The sequence below is a fragment of the Bufo bufo genome, chromosome 2 (genome assembly GCF_905171765.1).
Source record: "Bufo bufo chromosome 2, aBufBuf1.1, whole genome shotgun sequence".
NCBI classification, from domain to species: Eukaryota; Metazoa; Chordata; class Amphibia; order Anura; family Bufonidae; genus Bufo; species Bufo bufo.
In genome coordinates, this window is record NC_053390.1 from 207375870 (window position 1) to 207396965 (window position 21096).

The 21096-nt window shown below is 46.3% G+C and overlaps 1 protein-coding gene across 3 annotated transcripts in view; it reads left to right on the top strand.

Moving 5' to 3' along the window:
* Positions 1 to 21096, top strand: part of HECTD4 (HECT domain E3 ubiquitin protein ligase 4) — a 234016-nt gene that overhangs the window by 34867 nt on the left and 178053 nt on the right. For all 3 annotated transcript variants that reach the window (XR_005776144.1, XM_040416050.1, XM_040416049.1), the window contains exons 4-9: positions 4894 to 5024; positions 6806 to 6914; positions 10324 to 10462; positions 13476 to 13646; positions 15388 to 15580; positions 18784 to 18945. Coding sequence is in view for 2 of the 3 variants with exons in the window: in XM_040416050.1 (XP_040271984.1) it covers positions 4894 to 5024; positions 6806 to 6914; positions 10324 to 10462; positions 13476 to 13646; positions 15388 to 15580; positions 18784 to 18945 (905 nt within the window). In the remaining variant the exon portion in view is untranslated. The remainder of the gene's footprint in view (positions 1 to 4893; positions 5025 to 6805; positions 6915 to 10323; positions 10463 to 13475; positions 13647 to 15387; positions 15581 to 18783; positions 18946 to 21096) is intronic.

The following is a 21096-nucleotide window of genomic DNA, read 5'->3' on the forward strand; positions in this document are numbered from 1 at the left end:
CCGGTCATCCGGGCGCCGCTAAAAATTTAGGCCCCGGCTCTTACGGCCCGCGGGGTGGGCACCCGCGGCCGGTATGTGCCGCTCCGTAGGCCGGCCGGTACTTTAAATACTGTGCGGCCCCGGTCAGCCGGGCGCCGCTAAAAATTTAGGCCCCAGCTTCACGCTACTAGGCCGCAAATTCAGGCCTCTGTTGGAGGGGGCTGGAACTTCTCCAGGCGCGAATTCTTCCCGCCTGGAGGTTCCCCCGCCCCCAGAGGATCGCAGTGCCGCCCCCCAGGCCGGATCCCTGTTAACCCTTTGGGTACAGGCCGGCTTCCGATGAGCCTGTATGGGTGGATCTGTGCCCTGTAGGTGGCCCCCCCTTTTATTTTATTTTTTTCTGCCTCAGTGAGGCTGTGTGTTAAAAAAAAAAAAAAAAAAAAAAAAAAAAGAAAGTTTTTATTATATATATGACTTGTGGGCTGCGCAGGACGCTGCAGCCTCATCTCAGAGTGCTGCCTGTATACATGCCCCCCTTCCATAGGCGGCATGGTGTCGCGCTCCCCGGCTGCGGCGCTGCCAGGGTCTTTTTTCCCCTTCTAGGTGGTTTTCTTGCCCTTTCCGCGCTACGGCGCTGGTCAAGTGCATGCCTTTTCTGTAGGCAACATTCGTCACCCTCTCCAGTTATGGTGCCTGCCATGTGCAGGACCCCCCTCCTGGGCGGGATACTGCACTCTCCCTAACTGCGGGTTGGCCTTGTGCATGATCCCCCTTTCATTGGCGGCCTACTGCAGTTTCTCCGGATACAATGCTGGCCATGTGCACGACCCCCTTCCATAGGTGGAACACGGCACTCTCACTGGGTTCGCTGCTGGCCATGTGCGTGCCCCCCTTCCATAGGTGGAACACGGCACTCTCACTGGATTCGCTGCCTGCCATAGGCATGACTCCCTTCTGTGGACGGCATTCGGCACTCTCACTGGATTCACTGTCAGCCATGTGCATGACCACCTTACATAGGCGGTATGATGTACTCTCATTGGATTCACTGCCGGCCTTGGGTATGCCTCCTTCCCGGGTGGCGGCATACATACACTCCCTCGGTCGGTGGTTGTTCTCTCGCCGGTACATTGTTGGCCATGTGCATGACCCCTATACATAGCGGGGTGCTTGCACTCTCTCTGGATCCGCGGCCGGCCATATGCATGACCCCTCTTCTGTGGGCGGTGTACGCACTCTCACTGGATTCGCTGCCGGCCATGGGCATGCCTCCTTCGGTGGCATACACACTTTCTCACCGACTGCTCGCATTCTCCCTGGATGCGATGCTGGACATGTGCATGACCCCCCCCCCCCCTTCCTTTTCTGGGCGGCATACTACACTCTCACCAGATACGTTGCTGGCCTTGAGCATGGCCTCTAACATGGGTGGAACGCTTGCGCTTCCATTGGATACGGTGCTGGCCTTGTGCGTGACCACCCCTCATTCCATGGGTGGAATTTTGCACGCTCACAAGATTCAAGGCTGTCCTTGTATGTGCTGTACTGGACTTGCACATGTTCCCCTTCATTGGCGGAGTAGTTACACTCTCACGAAATTTCGGGTTGGGTGAATTGTTGCACACTCACTTAATGCTAAGATAGCCCTGTGCATGCCCCCCTTTTTCACTAGGTGGACCTCCTGCGTTCCTGCTGGATACTGTGTGGCCATGTGCATGGCGCCTTTCTGGGCGAAGTATGGTATGCCCTACTTCTCTGACGTAGGTACGGCCTTGGGCATCACCCCCTTTTTGGGGCAGGCCTTTGCATTCTTGCCCACTGCAGTTTGCCAGGTACATTTCCCCCCTTTTTCGGGGCGGTCAGTTTGCGTTCCATCGCATACCATACTAGTCTTGTGCATAACTCCTTTCAGTTTGCACTCCCGTAGATACTGTGGCACTCTGTGGCTGGCCCTCTTCGCTGAGTGATATATTTTTGCAGTGAGCGGACGTTCTTGTGCGTTGTTTCCTTCTCGTCCCGTAGGTGGGTTGGCCTTCTCACTGCTTACGGGGCTACTCGTACGTATGCCTCCTTTCCTCCTGCGACATACTTTTTCTCTTGGGATACGATGATTGCCGCAAGCCTTGCACTATTCTCTAAGGAGATCATTCTGTCCATCTGTGTAAGCCTAAGGTGTTGTCCTATAAACAACAAATGAATACCTTATATTTAAGTAGACGGGCTCTACTGTTCGCTACTGCACAGAGCTGGGTGGTACTCATTCATTTCGTTGGCCCATTTGTCCTTCCGCGGCATTGTTTCCCTGTGCTAGTGGTCACATGGTCGAGAGCGCTGTCTGCAGCGCCCTTCGCATTTTATGTTGGCTCTGGCGGGACTACGGTCCCCTCGCCTAATACCATTTCCTCCTCTTCGGGTGCAGTGTGGTATGATTCTTTCCGGATTGGCGCCCTCGGTGCTTCAGTCTGATCTGCTACCAGGTTCGGGCCGCTATTCTTGGGAAGGTCACCCAACTTCTCTTGGGTGCTCGCTTATACAGGTCTGGGGGACCTCCACCTTGGGTTCTTCAGGGTATTCGCCTTCTGCGAGGCGGTGAACCGGGCGTCTCTGTGTAGCGGTGTTCTGCTTTTGAGCTGTCCTATGGCCTCTCTGTTGCCCACTCCCCCTTTCGGTTGGAGGGTGTTATACCGGCCTCTGTCTCGCCTGCCTTTTCTCGCCGGCTCTGTTTGGCTCCCACTCGGTACAGATCATTCCGATGTGGCGTCTGTTCCGGCCACGCTTCAGAGGCTGTTCCTTCACTGCCCTTCCCTCTGGGGAAAGCATGGTTGTTCATGTGGATGGTTCTGGTGTTCCTTTTGAGTCTCCCTTGTCCACACTGGCTGTACTAGCTGTGTGCCTAGTTACCGGGTCTACCGTTTTCTGTCCTCCCGCTGGGTGCAGATTGCGTTTTTTCCATTTTAGGCAATGTTTCTGCTTTGGATTCACCTTCTCGGTAACTTGGGAGGACTACCATTTGGTCAGGATTGTCTTTTAAATCTCCCACACCGGAACTGTAGTCCGTCTTCCTGTGGTGGCTACATTGGCTTCGGCTTTAGCCTGTCTTGTCCTGGCGGTTGCTGGGCGGACCCTTCGGTTCCTGTCCGTTTGTCCTTCTGCTTCCCCACTCTGGGGGGATACGGGACAACCTTGCTCGGGGGCCGACGGGACCAGTTCTACCGACTGTTCTACCCGTGTTACGGGTCTGCGCCTGATCATTGGGTTTTCACCCGCTTGCCCAGGCAACTCTAGTGGGCTCGCTAGTGTTCGCTTCTAGCCGAGTTTTTCGTCCAGGATCTGTGGTAGGACTTAGGGTTTTACCTGGGGTTCTGTGGGAAGCTGGGCGTTCCCCCACTCTGCCTTTCTCCATGGTTCTGTCTTTCTCCAGTCCGGCCTGGACCTGGGGCTGGGACTCTGTTGCTTGAAGTATCAAGTGTCATTCCTGTCCTTCCTCTTTCAGCGTTCCCAGGCCCTCTGGGCCTGTCAGGAACTTCTTCCATGGAGCGGCTCTTGGGTTCCTTTGTACTGTCCTCCGGTACCGTCCTGGGAACTACATACTAGGCTCTTGGCGCTCCAATTTTTCCTTGGAGCCGTTACAGAAGTTCCCTCTACTAACAGTTGGGTTTCTGTAGCCATCGTGTCTCTGATGGGTGCCTGAGTGGCGGCCCTTCTTGTTCCGAGCCTTCTGTCTTCCCCCAGGACAGGGCTGTTCTCCATTCCGTCTCTTCCTTCCTTCTGAAGATGGTGTTTGTCTTTCATTTCATTGAGGCAGTCGTCCTCCCCTTCCCACCCCAGGGAACGTTGGAGATCTCCGACTCTTGTCGACATTCGGTCTCTTGTGTTTCCAGGAGGTCCGTGCAAAGGGTTGACGGCCTCCAGGGTGGCTTTCCTCCGCTTTCTCAGAGTGGCTCTTGTTGTGGTTGCCGCACCAAGGGCAGGGTTCTGCTTTTGGTGTCACCATTCATTTGGCCAGAGTTGTCGGTTTTTTCCTGGGCCGGAGGCATTAGGCTTCGGCCATGCATTTGCAAGGCGGTCACTGGTCTTCCTTGCACACCTTACCGAGTTCTACAGGGTGCATACTCGGGCTTCGGCGTATGCTGTTTCGGGCCGCCTGGTCTGCAGGCGGCGGGTTTTTTGATGCCTTCGGGTGCTTCGCCTTGGTGCTGTGGTCCCTCCCCCTTTGGACTGCTTTTGAACGTCCCAAGGTCTTCTGTGTCCCCCAAGGAAACTGGGCGAGAAAACGAGATTTTTGTATAACTTACCAGTAAAATCTCTTTCTCGCTCTTTCCTTGGGGGACACAGCACCCACCCATTCTTTGTTCTTCTCTGACTGTTTCCGAGTTTGTTTACCCTTTGGGTAGTTGGCTTGTTGGTTCCAATTTTTGGACTTTGCCTTTTCTCACTACTTGGACACGCAACTGGCAGTCTCTCTCTCCAGGCTGAGGGTATAGCTGTGGAGGAGGGGCTTAACAGTCTTCACTTAGTGTCACGCCTCCTAGGGAGATGAGCTATACCCAAGGTCTTCTGTGTCCCCCAAGGAAAGAGCGAGAAAGAGATTTTACTGGTAAGTTATACAAAAATCTCGTTTTTCTTGGTCTCATCTTGCCTTAGTAACTACAAGATAAGAGAACTCCTTTACTGTTGAGGCAGCATCTTAATACACTTGGGCATTAAAATCATTATTATGAAGTACATGCCTAGCCCGGCCATAGCACAGCATGTGTTCTGCTTCTATGAATTATGAATGTGTGTTTATCTCGTACAGCTCACCTTCTCTTTTTAGTGTTTCTCTTTGTGCTTCTTGATTTATTCGTTTTCAACTTCCGCATGTACAGCAGAGGGATAGTCCTAGTAACTTGTTACGCATCTCATTTTCCTTAGGCTGCTGCTTCTGGAAGGAGGACCAGGATCTCCCTCTTGTTTACTGGGAAGCAAGCACATTGTTTCCTGGGGTTTTGAGGATATGCTTCCAGCTCCTGATGGGACCAGTGGCTCCAACAATGAAAACAAAGGTCACTTTATTTCCCACCGTTTTGCTGAGGTTTAGAATAAGATGAATCACTTTGACAGTATTTTTTTTATTACCTGGGAGCTCTGCAGCTGCTATGGTAATGCTCGGTTCACATTGCGGTTTTCCTTTACGGTCAGAAATATCTTGAATTATGCACTGGTGTACTCCTACAGTGGCATTCATTGTCCATAGGCCCCAGGAAATGGTAAGGCCTCATGCACACAACCGTTTTTGTGGTCCGCATCCGAGCCGCATTTTTTGCGGCTCTGGTGCGGACCCATTCACTTCATTGGGGCCGCAAAAGATGCGGACAGCACACGGAGTTGCACGGTTCCGTGGCCCCGCAAAAAAAATATAGCATGTCCTATTCTTGTCCGTTTTGCGGACAAGAATAGGCATTTCTACAATGGGCCTTCCGTTTCCCAAATTGCGCAAGGCACGCGGGTGGCTTCCGTTTTCTGCGGATCCGCGGTTTGCGAACCGCAAAAAACGGCACGGTCGTGTGCATGAGGCCTAAAGGAAAGCACAGTAGACTATGCTTTTGGTCTGCTTTGATGAATTGGGCATATGGTTACTTTTGATGCCGGGAATGAAGAGAAATTCAGTATGAACAGGGCTGAAATCCTTTAACTTCGGCCTCCTGCACGCGACCGTAGGTGTCCCGTTGCTGTATTGCGGACCGCATTTGCGGATCTGCAATACACGGGCACCGTTCCGTGTGCATTCCGCATCACGGATGCGGACCCATTCACTTCACTGATGCGGCAGGGAACGGAACCCTACGGAAGTGCTTCAATGGGCTTTGTCCCATACTTCCCTTACGCAAAAAGATAGAACAAGTCCTATCTTTTTGCGGAACGGCCGGATCGCGGACCCATTAAAGTGAATGGGTCCGCGATCCGCTGCGGCTGCCCCACGGACAGTGTTCGTCCATTGCGGCCCACATTTTGCGGGCTGCAGCACGGCCACAGGGCGCACATGTTCGTGTGCAGGAGGCCTTCACCAGTTATTGTGCTAGCATGCGCTAGTTCTCCTGTCTGTCCCCAATGTATCCTAATGGACGGAACTGATTATATGACCCTCCTTCAACGGCCATTGGAGAGCACAGTACTGCCAAGCGGGGGAGAGGACCGGCTAAAAACCAGAAATTAGGCATCTTAAACCATCTGACATGGGCGACAATGGTGTAATAACGCCTCTCACTAGCTGCATTTATGTGGTGCTCCCAGTACATGTGCAGCTTTTTATATATAGTGGCCAACCCTTTGATTAGAGGTGAGTTGCGTTAGAAGCCATGGGTAGATGTGGCACGGTTTAAGGAAGAAAGCAGCCATGCTTTCTTTTCCTAATATCCCTCTGCTACATAGCCTTTCATTTCCTAGCGATACTTAAAATTACCGTAATTGCTTATGTGCTAATGCACGGCAAAAACATTTGGCTGGGCGGCAGCTGAAACCTGATTTGCTGTTTGTTAATGGCCGCACAGTTTTACCATTTACACTGCTGTTTACCTCCACACGATTTGCAGTAACACCACGGGTCAGTACAGTTTCAGCCACAGCATGGCTGCACCCTATGGACCTGGCTGATCTGCTAGGACTGCTGTAGACTTTGATGAATAGGCAAACTGGTATAAACGGTTAGGAAATGCATCTGATCAGTTCCTGTGTATCTCCATCCCTCTTGTCTCTCTGGGGTCTCTTCCCTTTTTTTATTTAAAAGTACAAAGTTGAAACTCGTTGCACAACCCCTCTTTCCTTCTAACTCCTTCTTGTCTTACAGATGCAGACTTGGGTCGCTGCCTGGCATCTGATGGACTATACCTATATACAACTAACTCAGTGGGGAGAGGCTTGAGTAAACTTGGCTCTGGACTTCATGGCACTTTACGGTAAGTGCATTTACAGTGTTTAATTCTAAGCAGACCGTACATTAAATTCAAACAATGACACCAATTTCTGGCTTGATCGGTGGCCTGGTCTGGTGATGGGAAGCAAAGTGGTCATTCAGAATGAACAAATGTTCAGCAGATCAGTTTTTTGACAGAGATCTGCCATCATCTGCCACAAAAAGGTAGCATTTGTCAGCAGAAAATGGCCTTATTAGACTTTTCAGCTGTTCAAAATCTCTAGCATATGGCTAGTGTACCACAGTGTTTTTCACTCTCTGTAAACTTGCGTCTGCGACAATGGAAATCATTCCAGCAGGGTCCGAATTATCACAGTATGTTCACACTGTGCATTTCTGCCATGGATTTCTAGGCGTACATGCCACGGATCCCATTCAGCTTGGCTGATCCGTTTGTTACCACCTGCTGCTGAAAGCGCAGCAAGAATTGACTTCTTTCCACTTTACTAATGGGATTATGAATTACAAACCATTGCCTTAGTTCACTAGTACCTGTGATCTGCAAATGGGAAAGTACAAAGAGCACGTGTTCTCTTCTATGTCCAGTATCGGTAAAAGTAAATGGCTAAAAATTAAAACAAAATAAAAAAAACACTGTAAAAAAGATAAAGTATAAAAAATGTAAGTTCACTGATATTGTAATAAGTGAACCCTTGCTTCCAGTATTTGTCTTGTTTTGCTTGTTCATTGGATGTGTATACTACCACTAGCAAAGTGCTATTAACAAACTAACAATTTTGCTGGAGCTCTATTTGAACTTTAAGAAAAGCACTTAAAGGGAACCTGTCACATTGAACATGGTGTCTGAGCTTTTGTGGGAAAAGATTCAGTAAAACTTGTAATTTACACTTTTAAATTCCTGCTCGTTCTGGCCTTTGAAGTCAAGGAGGCTATCTGTGTAAGCAGAGTAAAAAAGGGCAGGTTGTCAATCACTGATAGGACCGCCTACTTGACTTCAAGCCCAGAATGTGCAGAAATTTAAATGAATGAAATACAGGTTTACTGAATCTTTTCCAAAAGCTATATATCAATCTGCTCAGCTCCTCCTGCTCTATAACAAGCTGCCTGCAGATTACACTGCATTTTCATGGAGACAGGTTCCCTTTACCCTTTCAGCCCCAGCAGATGAGAGGGGGAGGGCAGCTTTAGTTGCTCAAGTCTCTGGATTGGTAGCAGCTAGAAATATGGGTATGGGATATGGACATTCTAAGCATTCAGACAATACCACTAATCCAATAATAACAGCATTATCTCTGCAATATCAGGATATATAGCTGTTAGAAATAAACTCGGGAACAAAAGAGGTGAAACCTGCTTTTATTTTCACTTTCAGCTACATTCACTGCCATCCCAATTTCTAACAGCGATATCTTCTAATGTATAAAATGCTGTGATTCTGGTACTCTTCGAAAGCTTGGAATGCCAGCTTACAAACAAGACCAGGCCCATATCTCTACCTATCCAGAGATATGAGCAGCTAAACAGCCCCCCCTTTCAGTCTGGAGGAGAGGGAGGCAGTTGGGGAGCTGACAGGCTACAGGAGGAATGAAAAAATATATACAAATATGGCATTATTAAGTGTTCTTGCATGGGAAGACCACTTACTGTTATCTCACACACATATATATATATATATATATATATATATATATATATATATATATATATATATTCTTATTATAGCCAAATTTACCACCCTAACTCCTCCCACAGTTTTTACACTACATAGACCAGGCATCCTCAAACTGCAGCCCTCCAGCTGTTGCAAAACTACAACTCCCAGCATGCTCGAAGGCTTACAGGTATCAACCTACAGCAGGGCATTGTGGGAGTTGTAGTTTTACAACAGCTGGAGGGCCGCAGTTTGAGGAAGCCTGACATAGACAGTAATATACCGAAACGTGCGGATTGTTCCTGATTGGTGTGCTATTATTTCGTGGAACATTTTGCCGAATGGTTCACGAAATATCGTGAATTTGTTGCGAAATTGGTCCCATAGGAATGAATGGCGGAATGTTCAAAACTAGAGTGGGAGCTGAAAAATCAGGACATGATTTCTAAACTGCCACCACTCCCTCATTTTCAAGCCCACCTACACAAATCTTATATCAAAACGTTCAGCTATCCCTGCTGCCACTAAAAGCAGGGATAAGCCATAGTCCTTATAGTTTTCACAATATGACCATTTGTTTGCAACTCACACCGCCCATTGACATTCATTGAAACTCCACTCTAGCCACCTCAAATTTTAAGGGCAATTTCTAAACTGCGACTGTGCCTTAATTTTTTATATTTCAGAGACATACTATGTATCAAAATGTAGGTCTGGGTCTTGTGACTCTTCGCTGTAAATTTTTTAAATTTTTAAACTACAACCGTTTGAAGATGGCAACAGCCAGTGAAATGAGCAAGTTGGAGCAGTTTGTTTTTAACCGCTCTTCTCTGCCCTTGCTGTAGAGTGAGTTGCCATAGGAACCCAGGTGTGTGAGCAGCCAGCAGAGTGACAAAAGCTAGAGTGTGAGCTGAAGAATCAGGACATGATTTCTAAACTGCCACCACTCCCTCATTTTTAAGCCCACCTACACAAATCGGCTGCTGATGTTTTTATAAATGTATGTTTTAATGTAACTGTGAAGCACTTTGGGCAACAACATTGCAATTAAATGTGCTATATAAATAAATAAGCTTGCCATGTGCACTTTTTAAATTTGATCAATCAATTGGTTAGTGTAATGTTTACTATCTTTACTTACTCCAAACACTCCATAAAGTTACTCTGCCCAGTCCAACCTTTCCACAGTTACTCCAGCCGCTCCACCCAGTTACTCCGCCAACTCCAGTTGTAGACTACTGGTGGAGGCAAGAACACTTCACACAATTTCCCCAGAAATTTTAGCTTTTCTAGTTCTATTTGCACTGACCCACAGAATAAAGTTACCATGTTATTTATATCACACAGTAACGCAGTAAATAAATTCTACAAAATAATGTTAAAATTGCTGTTTTTTTATATTTCCCCCTATAAATAAAATAATAAGTTATTTAATACAGTATATATACCTCAAAATGGTTCCTAAAAAACCTACAACTAATCCAGCAAAAAAAAAAAAAAAAGTAAAATTTATGACTGCTGGAACACAGCAGGGGAAAATGCTACTGGTTCGTAAGGAGAAAACTAGTTATGGCGCTAAGGGGTTAAAAACACAATAGTGTCCATAAAGTTGTGCACCAACAATATTAATTATTAAGAAATCTGCAATGAAAAATTGACATTTTCAGGAGGTTTTTGAATTTCAATATTGACTGCTAAGAGGTTAAGGTGTCTAGTCTAAGATGGTTTGTGGCCGCTTTTGTGAAGCCCCAGTCACTAATGCTGTTAAATTCATTTTCAGGGGGTTTGTCTACTGTCGAAATGAGGAGCTGGAAGCTGGCTGGGTTGCTTATGGAAGTGGAAAGCTTTTTCATCGCCCAGCATCTTTTGACAACAAGCCTCACTTTATTTTCCAAATAATTGATCAGTACACACTACAGGTAACTGTGACTTGAGGGAATTGTGCTTTCTGGACTTCAGTTTTAAAGGGGTCTTCTGGGATTTTAATACTGATGACCTATTCTTAGAATAGGTTGTCAATATCAGATCGGCAGGGGTCTGACACCCGTCGCTAGGGATCTACCGATATTGATTTTTCAGGCCCGATACCGATAATCTGTGAACTTTCAGGCCGATAGCCGATAATTTATACCGATTATATTATGTCTCATAATATATATTATATATTTATAAAAGGTCTGATCTGAGGTCTGATGGGGGTTAATAAAGTCAATGAGGAGGGGGGGGGGGTGGTGTGGAAATTTTCATTTGGCACTAGTATATTATAAATGTAAATTTTAAATTAATAAAGCCCTTAGTTGGTAGTCAATTTATAATTTACATTTATAATATACTAGTGCCAAATGCCAATTTCCACACCATCCCCCCCTCCTCACTGACTTTATTAACCCCTATCAGACCTCAGATCAGACCTTTTATAAACCCCTATCCGACGTCAGATGAATAAAATAAAAACTCCTCACCTCTCCTGCGCTTCGGCTTCTCTTCATCTCTGGGTCCAGTGTCTCGCTCCCCTGTGTTCTCCGGCCCACGCTGTACTGTCACCTGACAGCGTGCAGCGTCAGGTCATAGTGCGCGCATCCAAGAAGACCAGGGAGGATGAGTATTGGAAGCGCTTGCTGCCCTTCTTCCCCGCTCCTGGCACCCGATGCATACTAGTGCGCGCTTCCATATTGGAAGCGCTCACTAGTATTCGCTTTATACGCATTAACGGTATATCGGCAAGGTTAGATACCGATAATGTACAAAATCCTGAATATCGGCCGATAATATCGATACATCCGATTATCGGTCGATCCCTACCTGTCACCCCCACTCATCAGCTGGTTGAAGAGAAGGCAGTGCTCAATGCGAGCGTAGCCTCCCCTTCATTGTTTACCTGCTCAAGCTTATCGGCGGAGGTGCTGGGTGTCGGACACCCGCCGATCTGATATTGATGTCCTATCCTAAGGATGGGTCATCAATAATAAACTCCAAAAAAAAACCTTATAAGGAAATAAGATATATGTAAAGGTCATTTAGAGATTTAGATTCTTGGAGGCCTATTAGGCCAGAGGGTCCAGTAGTGAAATCCTATAAAGTTTCACTTGTTTAGTCTGGTACAAAGATGGGCCTGGATAAAGTCAGCTCAGCTTCTAGACTGAAAACAGAGTGGTGCCCTTTTGTGGTCATTTGAATTCATTATGGCTGCTCTGCCATCAGATTTTATGACAGTCTATGCCTAAATCCCATTTAGGATGGGTACCCATATAAGTGGCCACGCAATGTAGATTTCATCTGGCATGATACAGAAACAGATACTAGAACACACGTGGTTTTCTGTGCTATGATTTCTGCCATCAGGCTTATCAGTTTTAATGCCGGATAGGAAAATGTAGCACTTGTCGTTTTTCTCTGATGCTTTCAGGCGGTGGATGCCCGCTAGTTGCTGAAGTGCTCAATGAAGGGCTTTCGGAGGAGAGCTAAAGGGGCACAGCGCTTTTTTCAGTTAGGCTGAGTTCACACTTCAGTTATTGGATCAGTTATTTCCATCAGTTATTGTGAACCAAATGCAGGTACAGGTCAAAAACACAGAACAGGAGCAGATCTTTCCATTATACCTGATCTCTGAGTAGGCTTCAGGTTTTGGCTCCCAATATTGGCGAGGTGTCAGCAGAACTGCTGACCTGTCAGTATAACGTTAGGCGTTTTCAGACCGCTCCTCTTTCAGCGGTTTCTGGTTTTGATGACCCTGGTCCCTGGACCTAAATCCACTTACTTCTGTGTTTTTTATATTTGTATTCTGCCCACTAGCAGAAAAAACTCTTTGGGAATTTATACTTATAGGGGGAGTTCATGTGTGGCGAATTCACATATACACACGTCACATTTTTGCCGATCCACCTACATTTTGCAGTGGATTTCTCCCTTTGAATTGCAGACATATTGTCAGATTTGAAAACCCCATTTACATTTGTTACACTGTACTTTGTGGCAAATATTCAGGTCAAAATCTGCAACAAATCCACCATGTCTGAACATGGTCACTCAGTCTACTAGCAGCTCTCGGAGAGGTACACTATGCAAAAAACTATTTTTCCCTCTTCCATACATTAACTCTCTCCTTTCTCAGACATCCTGAGATGTGCTATGATTGCTATTCCGACAGAAGTCCTCTTCTGAGCCCGGTAAAATCTGCATTGCGCTATGCCTTTAAGCCCAAAAGTGCTGAGTCTTGTGTTGGTTCAGCAGTGCAAAATTGAAATAACTTTTTGCTGAACCATGAAGCAATTTGATATGCCAGCTAAAGAGCTACCCGGGTAGTGACATAAGAAAGCACAGTATAATAATAGCCACCCTGACAAAGGCAAGTTACAATGCACTATTGTACGTCTCCGCATACTGTAGTAGACCCTTCTTAAAGGAGAATGCTGACACGGCGCTGCTGTATTGGGGGTTTTACTAGTGTTCAGGGATCTCACAAGCGGTCCAAAACGGATCAGTTTTGCCCTAATGCATTCTGAATGGATAAGGATAAGTTTGCTTCCGTTCCGCCTCCATTCCGCTCTGGAGGCGGACACCAAAACACTGCCTGCAGCGTTTTGGTGTCCGCCTGACGATGCGGAGGCAAACTGTTCTGTCCTGACACACAATGTAAGTCAATAGGGACGGATCCGTTTTCACTGACACAATATGGCACAATAGAAAACTGATCCATCCCCCATTGACTTTCAATGGTGTTCAAGACGGATCCGTTTTGGCTATGTTAAAGATAATACAAACTGATCCGTTCTGAACGGATACATGCAGTTGTATTATCGGTGCAGATCCATTACGGATCCGCACCAAACACTAGTGTGAAAGTAGCCTAATATATTTTCCAGCCGGTATTGACTTACACATTATTGATCGGTGGCCTAGTAACAAATTTCTTCTTCTTCTTCTTTCCTTTAGATCTCTCAGATAATCACAATGCCAGCCAATCATTTTCCTGTTGGGAGTAACATGACGACTGTACACCTATGTTCTGATGGCTCTTACTTTTACTGGATTTGGTCTCCGGCGAGTCTAAACGAAAAGACCCCAAAGGGCCACTCCGTGTTCATGGACATCTTTGAACTAAATGTGAGATGCTTGATGACGTTTAGCACGTTTTGTGTGCTCAGTGTGTGCTAGATATGACCGTGTCACCAGTATGTGTCCTTATTGTCTTGCTGCTGATGAAATGTATATTTGTCCCGCCATTTAATATTAGCATTTTAGCTCTTAAATTTAATATTTTTCTTTTTCCTTTTAAAATCGGTTAAAGGGGTTGTCCCACATAACACATTTATCACCCATCGACAGTATTGCTTGCAGAGGCCTGACGTGGTCCCCACCAATGCCACCCCGCACGATCACTAGTCCCCCATTCTTTTCACTGCACCATTGGGGTGAAGGTTGAGCATGCACCTCGCTGCTTCATTCAGTGTTTGTTGGGCTGGCTTAAACAGGCGCAGGACCCCTTTCTGGTGACTTGGGAAGGGGGGGGGGGTTAATGAATGTTAATTGGGGATAGACCTACAGATGTTGCCAGCGTTGGTCACTTTAGCACAATTTCTTGTATTACTGTAAAGTGCTTTTGTTGCATTAATGGGTTAAGCCAGTCAAAATAACGGTGGCTACATCTGTATTTAAAGAGGGCCTGTCACCTCTCCTGACATGTCTGGTTTAGGAACTACTTCTGTTCCCCATGTAATAACAATTCTGTAACATCTTTTCGTATAACTCCATGTTGTGTCATTCCTCTTTTATTACTACTAGACAATGAATTGCCAGCAGTCTGTAATAAAGGTCCAACTGGATATTACCAGTGGGGTGGTGTCCCTGCACAGTTTTCCCCTGTCCAATCAGTGCAGCCGGTGTCAGGCTACAGGTTGTAACATCCAGTTGGATCTTAATGGCAGACTGCTGGCAATTCATTTGTATACTTCTAACAGGAGTAATAGAGGAATGGCACAGCCTAGAGTCATACAAAAAGATGCTTTCAAATTGTTATTTCATAGGGAATGCAAATAGTTAGTAAAACAGACATGTCAGGAGTGATGACCGCTCCCCTTTAACGCCATTGCTACGCAAGGGTTTTAGAGCTCTGTATCTAATTGAGCTGTAATCATTGTAAGACATATTAAGAAAGTTAATCATCCTAGTATTTTGGACCTATTCAGAAAAAAAGCAAAACTGCTCAGTGGTGAACTGTCACTTGAACAGCTATGGACAGCCCTGCTGTGGTACCCGAATGCTTAAATGGGTTGTCCAAACCATGGTGAAAGGCAGAGATGTTTTTAAAATGACAAGAGATTTTATACTTCAAACCCCTCTACTCCAGCGCTGCCGTTCTGATGTTCGCCACCAATGCAGCTATAATGTCCTCTTCTTGGCTGCAGTGATGATATGCTTGTAAACCATGACCGCTGCAGCCCAACGTTGGCCTCCGTAAAATGCGGCATGAGTCTGCTGATGTTGGTGATTGGCTGCAGTGGCCACATGTCATGAATCTCACCTCTGCAGCCATGTAAACGTGATCCTTCCGGAAAACTGGAGCAGGGATTTGTGCCAGGGAGTATAACCTTCCCTGCCTTTCACCAGTTTTTACTAACCCCTTTAATTCAGGCGCTACATTTCCGTGTATATCATTATTGTCTGATAGATCCGCGACCTCCTCAGCACTTCATAGGATATATTATGCGACTTCTTGCATATCCTTTATTGTAAGGTGATCTAAATGAAATCACTCAAGAAGTGTATAAAGCACAAATGTTATTATGTATAATATAGTTTGGACTATGTTATTTGTCCGTGCTCAAAGCATCTATATTCTCCTTAGGTTGAAAATGGTGTGTACACAGCAAGGCCCCTTCATGAGCGCATCATACTAATGAGAAAAGAGGGGGAGTCTGCAAAAAGTATCAACGAAATGCTGCTCAGTAGATTGTCCAGGTATAGGGCTTCTCCTTCAGCAACCCTGGCTGCCCTTACCGGCTCGACAATCTCAAACACACTAAAAGAGGACCAGACTGGTGAGTCTCTCCTGGATGTCCTGCAGTGGCATGTGAATATAATGTCCGTCTGTTATTGCTTATTTTACCTCCCATTATGTGAACACATACGCTGAACATCGTCGTAGGCCCCCATTCACTTGAAGGGATGGCAAAAGAATGTTCTTTTGGCCTTCTGGGTAATATATAGAACATATTTACACACGCTTTGCTATGCAGAGGCATCCTAGAAATTAAATTATACTGCGCATTTTACTTCACTACATGCACTGGTATTCGTCAAAGTTGTACACTCATTGATCAAAAAAATACCGCTCCAAGAAGGAGCTGTAGGAAGCAAAAGAAACTTTCTATGTGTGAATGTAATGATGATATATGTAAGTGACTACAATATTAGTGCGGGAGGAAACGTTTATTGGGGAATGGAGGCCCTTGTACGATGTTAGGCCTCCTCTAGCCTGGATACAAGATGAGATACAGTTGGCCATGGAGGCATACAGGTTCTTTACAGTATCCTGCTGCACATTTTTCCACAGATGTTACAGCGGACCTGTAGACCCTGCTCACTCGTAGGTTGCCGAAGCTGGCGTCTCTGCTGGTGCCATAAATGCTCGACTGGTGATAAATTTGGTGACCAGCCAGGCCAAGAAATTGTTGTAATCTGACGGAGAAATTCCTGGGAAACCCTTGCTGTGTGTGGCGAGCATTATCCTACTGAAAAATGTCAGTTGGAAACCCTGCCATGAGAGTCAACGCATGTGGCCGTAGGATGTCCTGCACATATCGCAGTGCTGTTAGTGTCCCATACATCACTACTAGGGCTGACCGAGTGTCAAGTGATGGCTCCCCTGATCATCACACCAGTAGTTTGGACAGTGTGTCACTCCAAAGCAAAGGCAGGGTGGAAGTGCTCATCACAAGGCCTCGATAGTTGAACCTGACCTTTGTCATATCCCAACTGAGCCTGGATTCGTCGCTAAATACGGTTCCAGGTGTGTGCGTGCCCTCACTTAGGCTACTTTCACACTTGTGGTAGAGGATTCCAGCAGGCAGTTCCGTCGCCGGAACTGCCTGCCGGATCCGGCAATACGGAGGCAAACGGATGCACTTATGAGACAGATCCGGATGCGGATCCGTCTGACAAATGCATTGCAATTCCGGATCCGTCTTTTCGGTTGTCATCCGGAAAAACGGATCCGGTATTTATTTTTTCAAATTTTTAAAGATCTGCGCATGCGGGCATCGGAAGAAAGGATCCGTCAATGCGGCAATTTTAATGCCGAATCCGGCACTAATACATTTCAATGGAAATTAATGCCGTATCCGGAATCCCGGCAAGTGTTCAGGATTTTTGCCGGAGAAAAAAAAAAAACTGCAGCACGCTGCGGTATTTTCTCCGGCCAAAAAACATAAGAGGGACTGAACTGATGCATCCTGATGGATACTGAACGGATTACTCTCCATTCAGAATGCATTATGATAAAACTGATAGTTTTTTTCCGGTATTGAGCCCCTAGGACGGAACTCAATACCGGAAAATAAAAACGCTAGTGTGAAAGTACCCTTAACTGCTGCTCCCAGCACCTCCTAACAGCTAGGTCAGAACGCCCTAAATGGTGGGAAATTCGTCAAAACAATCATCTTGCTTCCCTCAGTCCAATGATGCGCCCTTTCTCAAAATCTGTCAACTGGGCAGAATGTCTTCAGAGTGTGTCGTAGCGGCATGTCTAGCAGTCAATGATCTCTCATCAATAGGTACACTACCCCAAAGTAGCTTCTGAGAGCCTTTTATATACATCAGCATGGGAAGCAGTTTTACACCCTCTTGTGGTAAGACCCAATGTTTAATCAGACCACTTCTGTAATCATTTACAAATCTGCCTGATACATGTCAAGTTTTGCTGCAATTCAGCATTTCTATCTGGGTGCATTATTATTATTATTTTTTTCATCAATGATTGTGTGTCGGGAAATCCTAATGTATACCTTTGACAGAAGGTTTAATCTTAATCTGAACAGAGCCTTAGTGCAATCAACCATTGTGGGAAACTACTTGTGTTCTTTCCTAGACTGTCATAGTGACGTTTACAGTACTCCTCCCTGATGTCTGAGGAGTGATATGATGGCAATGTACGTGAGACCCTCACAAATGCTTTTTCAGACCATAGTTTAAGAAATTGTTCCAAAGAGATGTATACAAATTTTTACTAACAATTTCCCTGAAAACCAGACGGTAAGGCAGGCCTGAGCCCTTGTCCTTGCATACTGACATGGTGGAGGAGTGGCTGCAGGATTCTCCTCGATCCCTCTTCTTAGGCTACTTTCACACGGTCAGTATTCGGTCAGTATTTTCCATCAGTATTTGTAAGCCAAAACCAGGAGTGCGTCCAAAACGCATTTTTTTCAGTTTCAGTTCAACTTCTGGCTTTGGCTTACAGATACTGCTGAAAACTACTGACCAAATACTGACTGTGTGAAAGTGGCCTTAGGCCTCATGCACACGACTGCGCCATGTTTTGCCGTCCGCAAAACACGGTTGCTGGCCGCATGCATTCCGCAATTTGTAGAATGCAACGGGACGTCCATAATAGAAATGCCTATTCTTGTTCGAAAATAAAGGTAACTCATAATTTCAAGAATTGTTTCACAGATAGATGATCTGAGAAATTATGAGTTGCCTTTAGTTTCACCTTTTCGCTGAGACAATTTGATTTACGTGTGCACTGTATCCATTCAGTACTTAAATAGGGTTGCAGAACCCTTTCTAGTTGCACGGCACTACTTTATGATGCGCTTTTCCAGTACATTTCCATTACTGGTTCAATCATTATCAGACTGAGCTGTGAATATCCAGATTTGACATTATGGAAATATCTACAATTCTCTGAACGGTGATGCTTTGTAGTGAAATAATTGCAGCCACTCATCAAATCCTTGACTTTACAGGTTATGCTCTGTTCACATTTATGTTGATGCTTCCATTGCAAATTCTGTCCGAAATGATGGATATTATGACAGATAATGGGACCCCGGCGGAGTAATTTGGGTCAGTCAGGTTCTGTTGGTATTGGTTGTTTAATGTATTCATCAGAGTGATTTGTGGTATAAACAGAAGCCCTGAGGCAGATGTGACCAAGGCCTTATAGGAAGACATCCCGTTGGTTACTGTTACCCTACTAGTGATAAGCTTCTCCTGTTAATGAAACTGTAAATCTGTCTTGTAGCTGCAAATACGAGTTGTGGCCTTCCTCTGAAAATGCTAAGAAAGACTCCAATGTATACATGTGGAACATACCTGGTACTTATTGTACCACCTCCTGGAGGCTCAGGAAGCTCAGCAACAAGGTCTCTGTTTGGTGGAGCCAGTGGCTTGTCATCCCTAAAAAGTAGGTGATCAGTTTACTCCTGGTTTTCTCCTTGCTGCGCTCCTTCATTTTTCTTTGTATGGTGATACTATGCAATGCTCCATTTTATGTAACTGTGCAGCTATCACAGTTAGATTTGTCATATTGCAAAACATTGGTAATAAGGTTCCACAATCTGCACATGTTACAGATGATGCATCAGTATATGATCAGTAGTACTGATGGGCTGTCTTCTAGGCAGTGAACTGAACTACATGAGACAGTTACTTATGAAAACAGATACAATATAGATGAAATACAGATTAGGCTAGTTTCACACTTGCGGCAGGACGGATCCGACATGCTGTTCACCATGTCGGATCCGTCCTGCGGCTATTTCGCCGTGCCCCCGGGCCGCTGCTCCGTCCCCATTGACTATAATGGGGACGGGGGCGGAGCTCCGGCGCAGCACGGCGGTGCACAGCGAAAGCCGCCGGACTAAAAAACCTGACATGCAGTAATTTTTCTCCGGCGGCCTTTCGCCGAGCTCCACCCCCGTCCCCATTATAGTCAATGGGGACGGAGCGGCGGCACGGCGAAATAGCCGCAGGACGGATCCGACATGGTGAACAGCATGTCGGATCCGTCCTGCCGCAAGTGTGAAAGTACCCTAACACACTGGTGCATCCGTATTCGATTTACTCTCCATAGACTTTAAAGGGAATCTGTCACCAGGAAATTCATTGTTAAACCAGTCTTAATGCTAGGGCCAGCTTAGCTGAATGTAAGGATACTTTTCATTTAACAATTGTTTGCTTCATACTGGGGAAAACACACTTTTAATCCATATGCAAATGAGCAGTGAAATGCGCTGAGGGCGGGTCAAAGTCACGCTGTGCTCCCTCGCTCCTCCTGCCTCCTCTGCCAGTCCCTCCCTCTCCATCTAAGGGCTCTTTCACACTTGCATTGTCCGGATCCGGCGTGTACTCCACTTGCCGGAATTACACTCCGGATCCGGAAAAACGCAAGTGTACTGAAAGCATTTGAAGACGGAACCGTCTTCAAAATGCTTTCAGTGTTACTATGGCAGCCAGGACGCTATTAAAGTCCTGGTTGCCATAGTAGGAGCGGGGGAGCGGTATACTTACAGTCCGTGCGGCTCCCGGGGCGCTCCAGAATGACGTCAGAGCGCCCCATGCGCATGGATGACGTGTCCAATGCGATCACGTGATCCATGCGCTTGGGGCGCCCTGACGTCACTCTGGAGCGCCCCGGGAGCCGCACGGACGGTAAGTATGCTGCTCCCCCGCTCCCCGCTACACTTTACCATGGCTGCCAGGACTTTAGCGTCCCGGCAGCCATGGTAACCATTCAGAAAAAGCTAAATGTCGGCTCCGGCAATGCGCCGAAACGACGTTTAGCTTAAGGCCGGATCCGGATCAATGCCTTTCAATGGGCATTAATTCCGGATCCGGCCTTGCGGCAAGTCTTCAGGATTTTTGGCCGGAGCAAAAAGCGCAGCATGCTGCAGTATTTTCTCCGGCCAAAAAACGTTCCGTTCCGGAACTGAAGACATCCTGATGCATCCTGAACGGATTTCACTCCATTCAGAATGCATGGGGATAATCCTGATCAGGATTCTTTCGGCATAGAGCCCCGACGACGGAACTCTATGCCGGAAGAAAAGAACGCAGGTGTGAAAGAGCCCTTAATTGACCAGACCAGGTTCCTGCATAGTCATCAAACTTGGTCCTGTCTAGTGTTGAGCGAAGCACGCATCGGATCCAAGATCCGAAGTCGCTTAGTTCAAAACGCCACTTGTATGCTGTATGGACTGGTAAGTCAGTACCGAAGCCGACTTCAGATTGGTGTTTTAAAAAGGTTTTAAAGTTGTACAATCGAAGGCCAAAGTCTCGTGGGACGAATTTCACCTCGGCGAAGCCCAGACATTTGAATGCTGTTTGGAGACGGGTCTCCATACAGCATTCAGATAAAGTTTTGAACCAAGTGAATTTGGATCTTGGATCCGAAGCTCACTTCGCTCAACACTAGTCCTGTCAATTAAGAAGTAGTTAAAGGAGCAAGGGTGCACAGAGTACTTTTTCTCCAGAATTAAGCAACAGATCACTAAGTGAAAGGTATCATTACATTCAGCTGAGCTAGCCCTACAAGGCATTGTGTCTGGTTTAATAT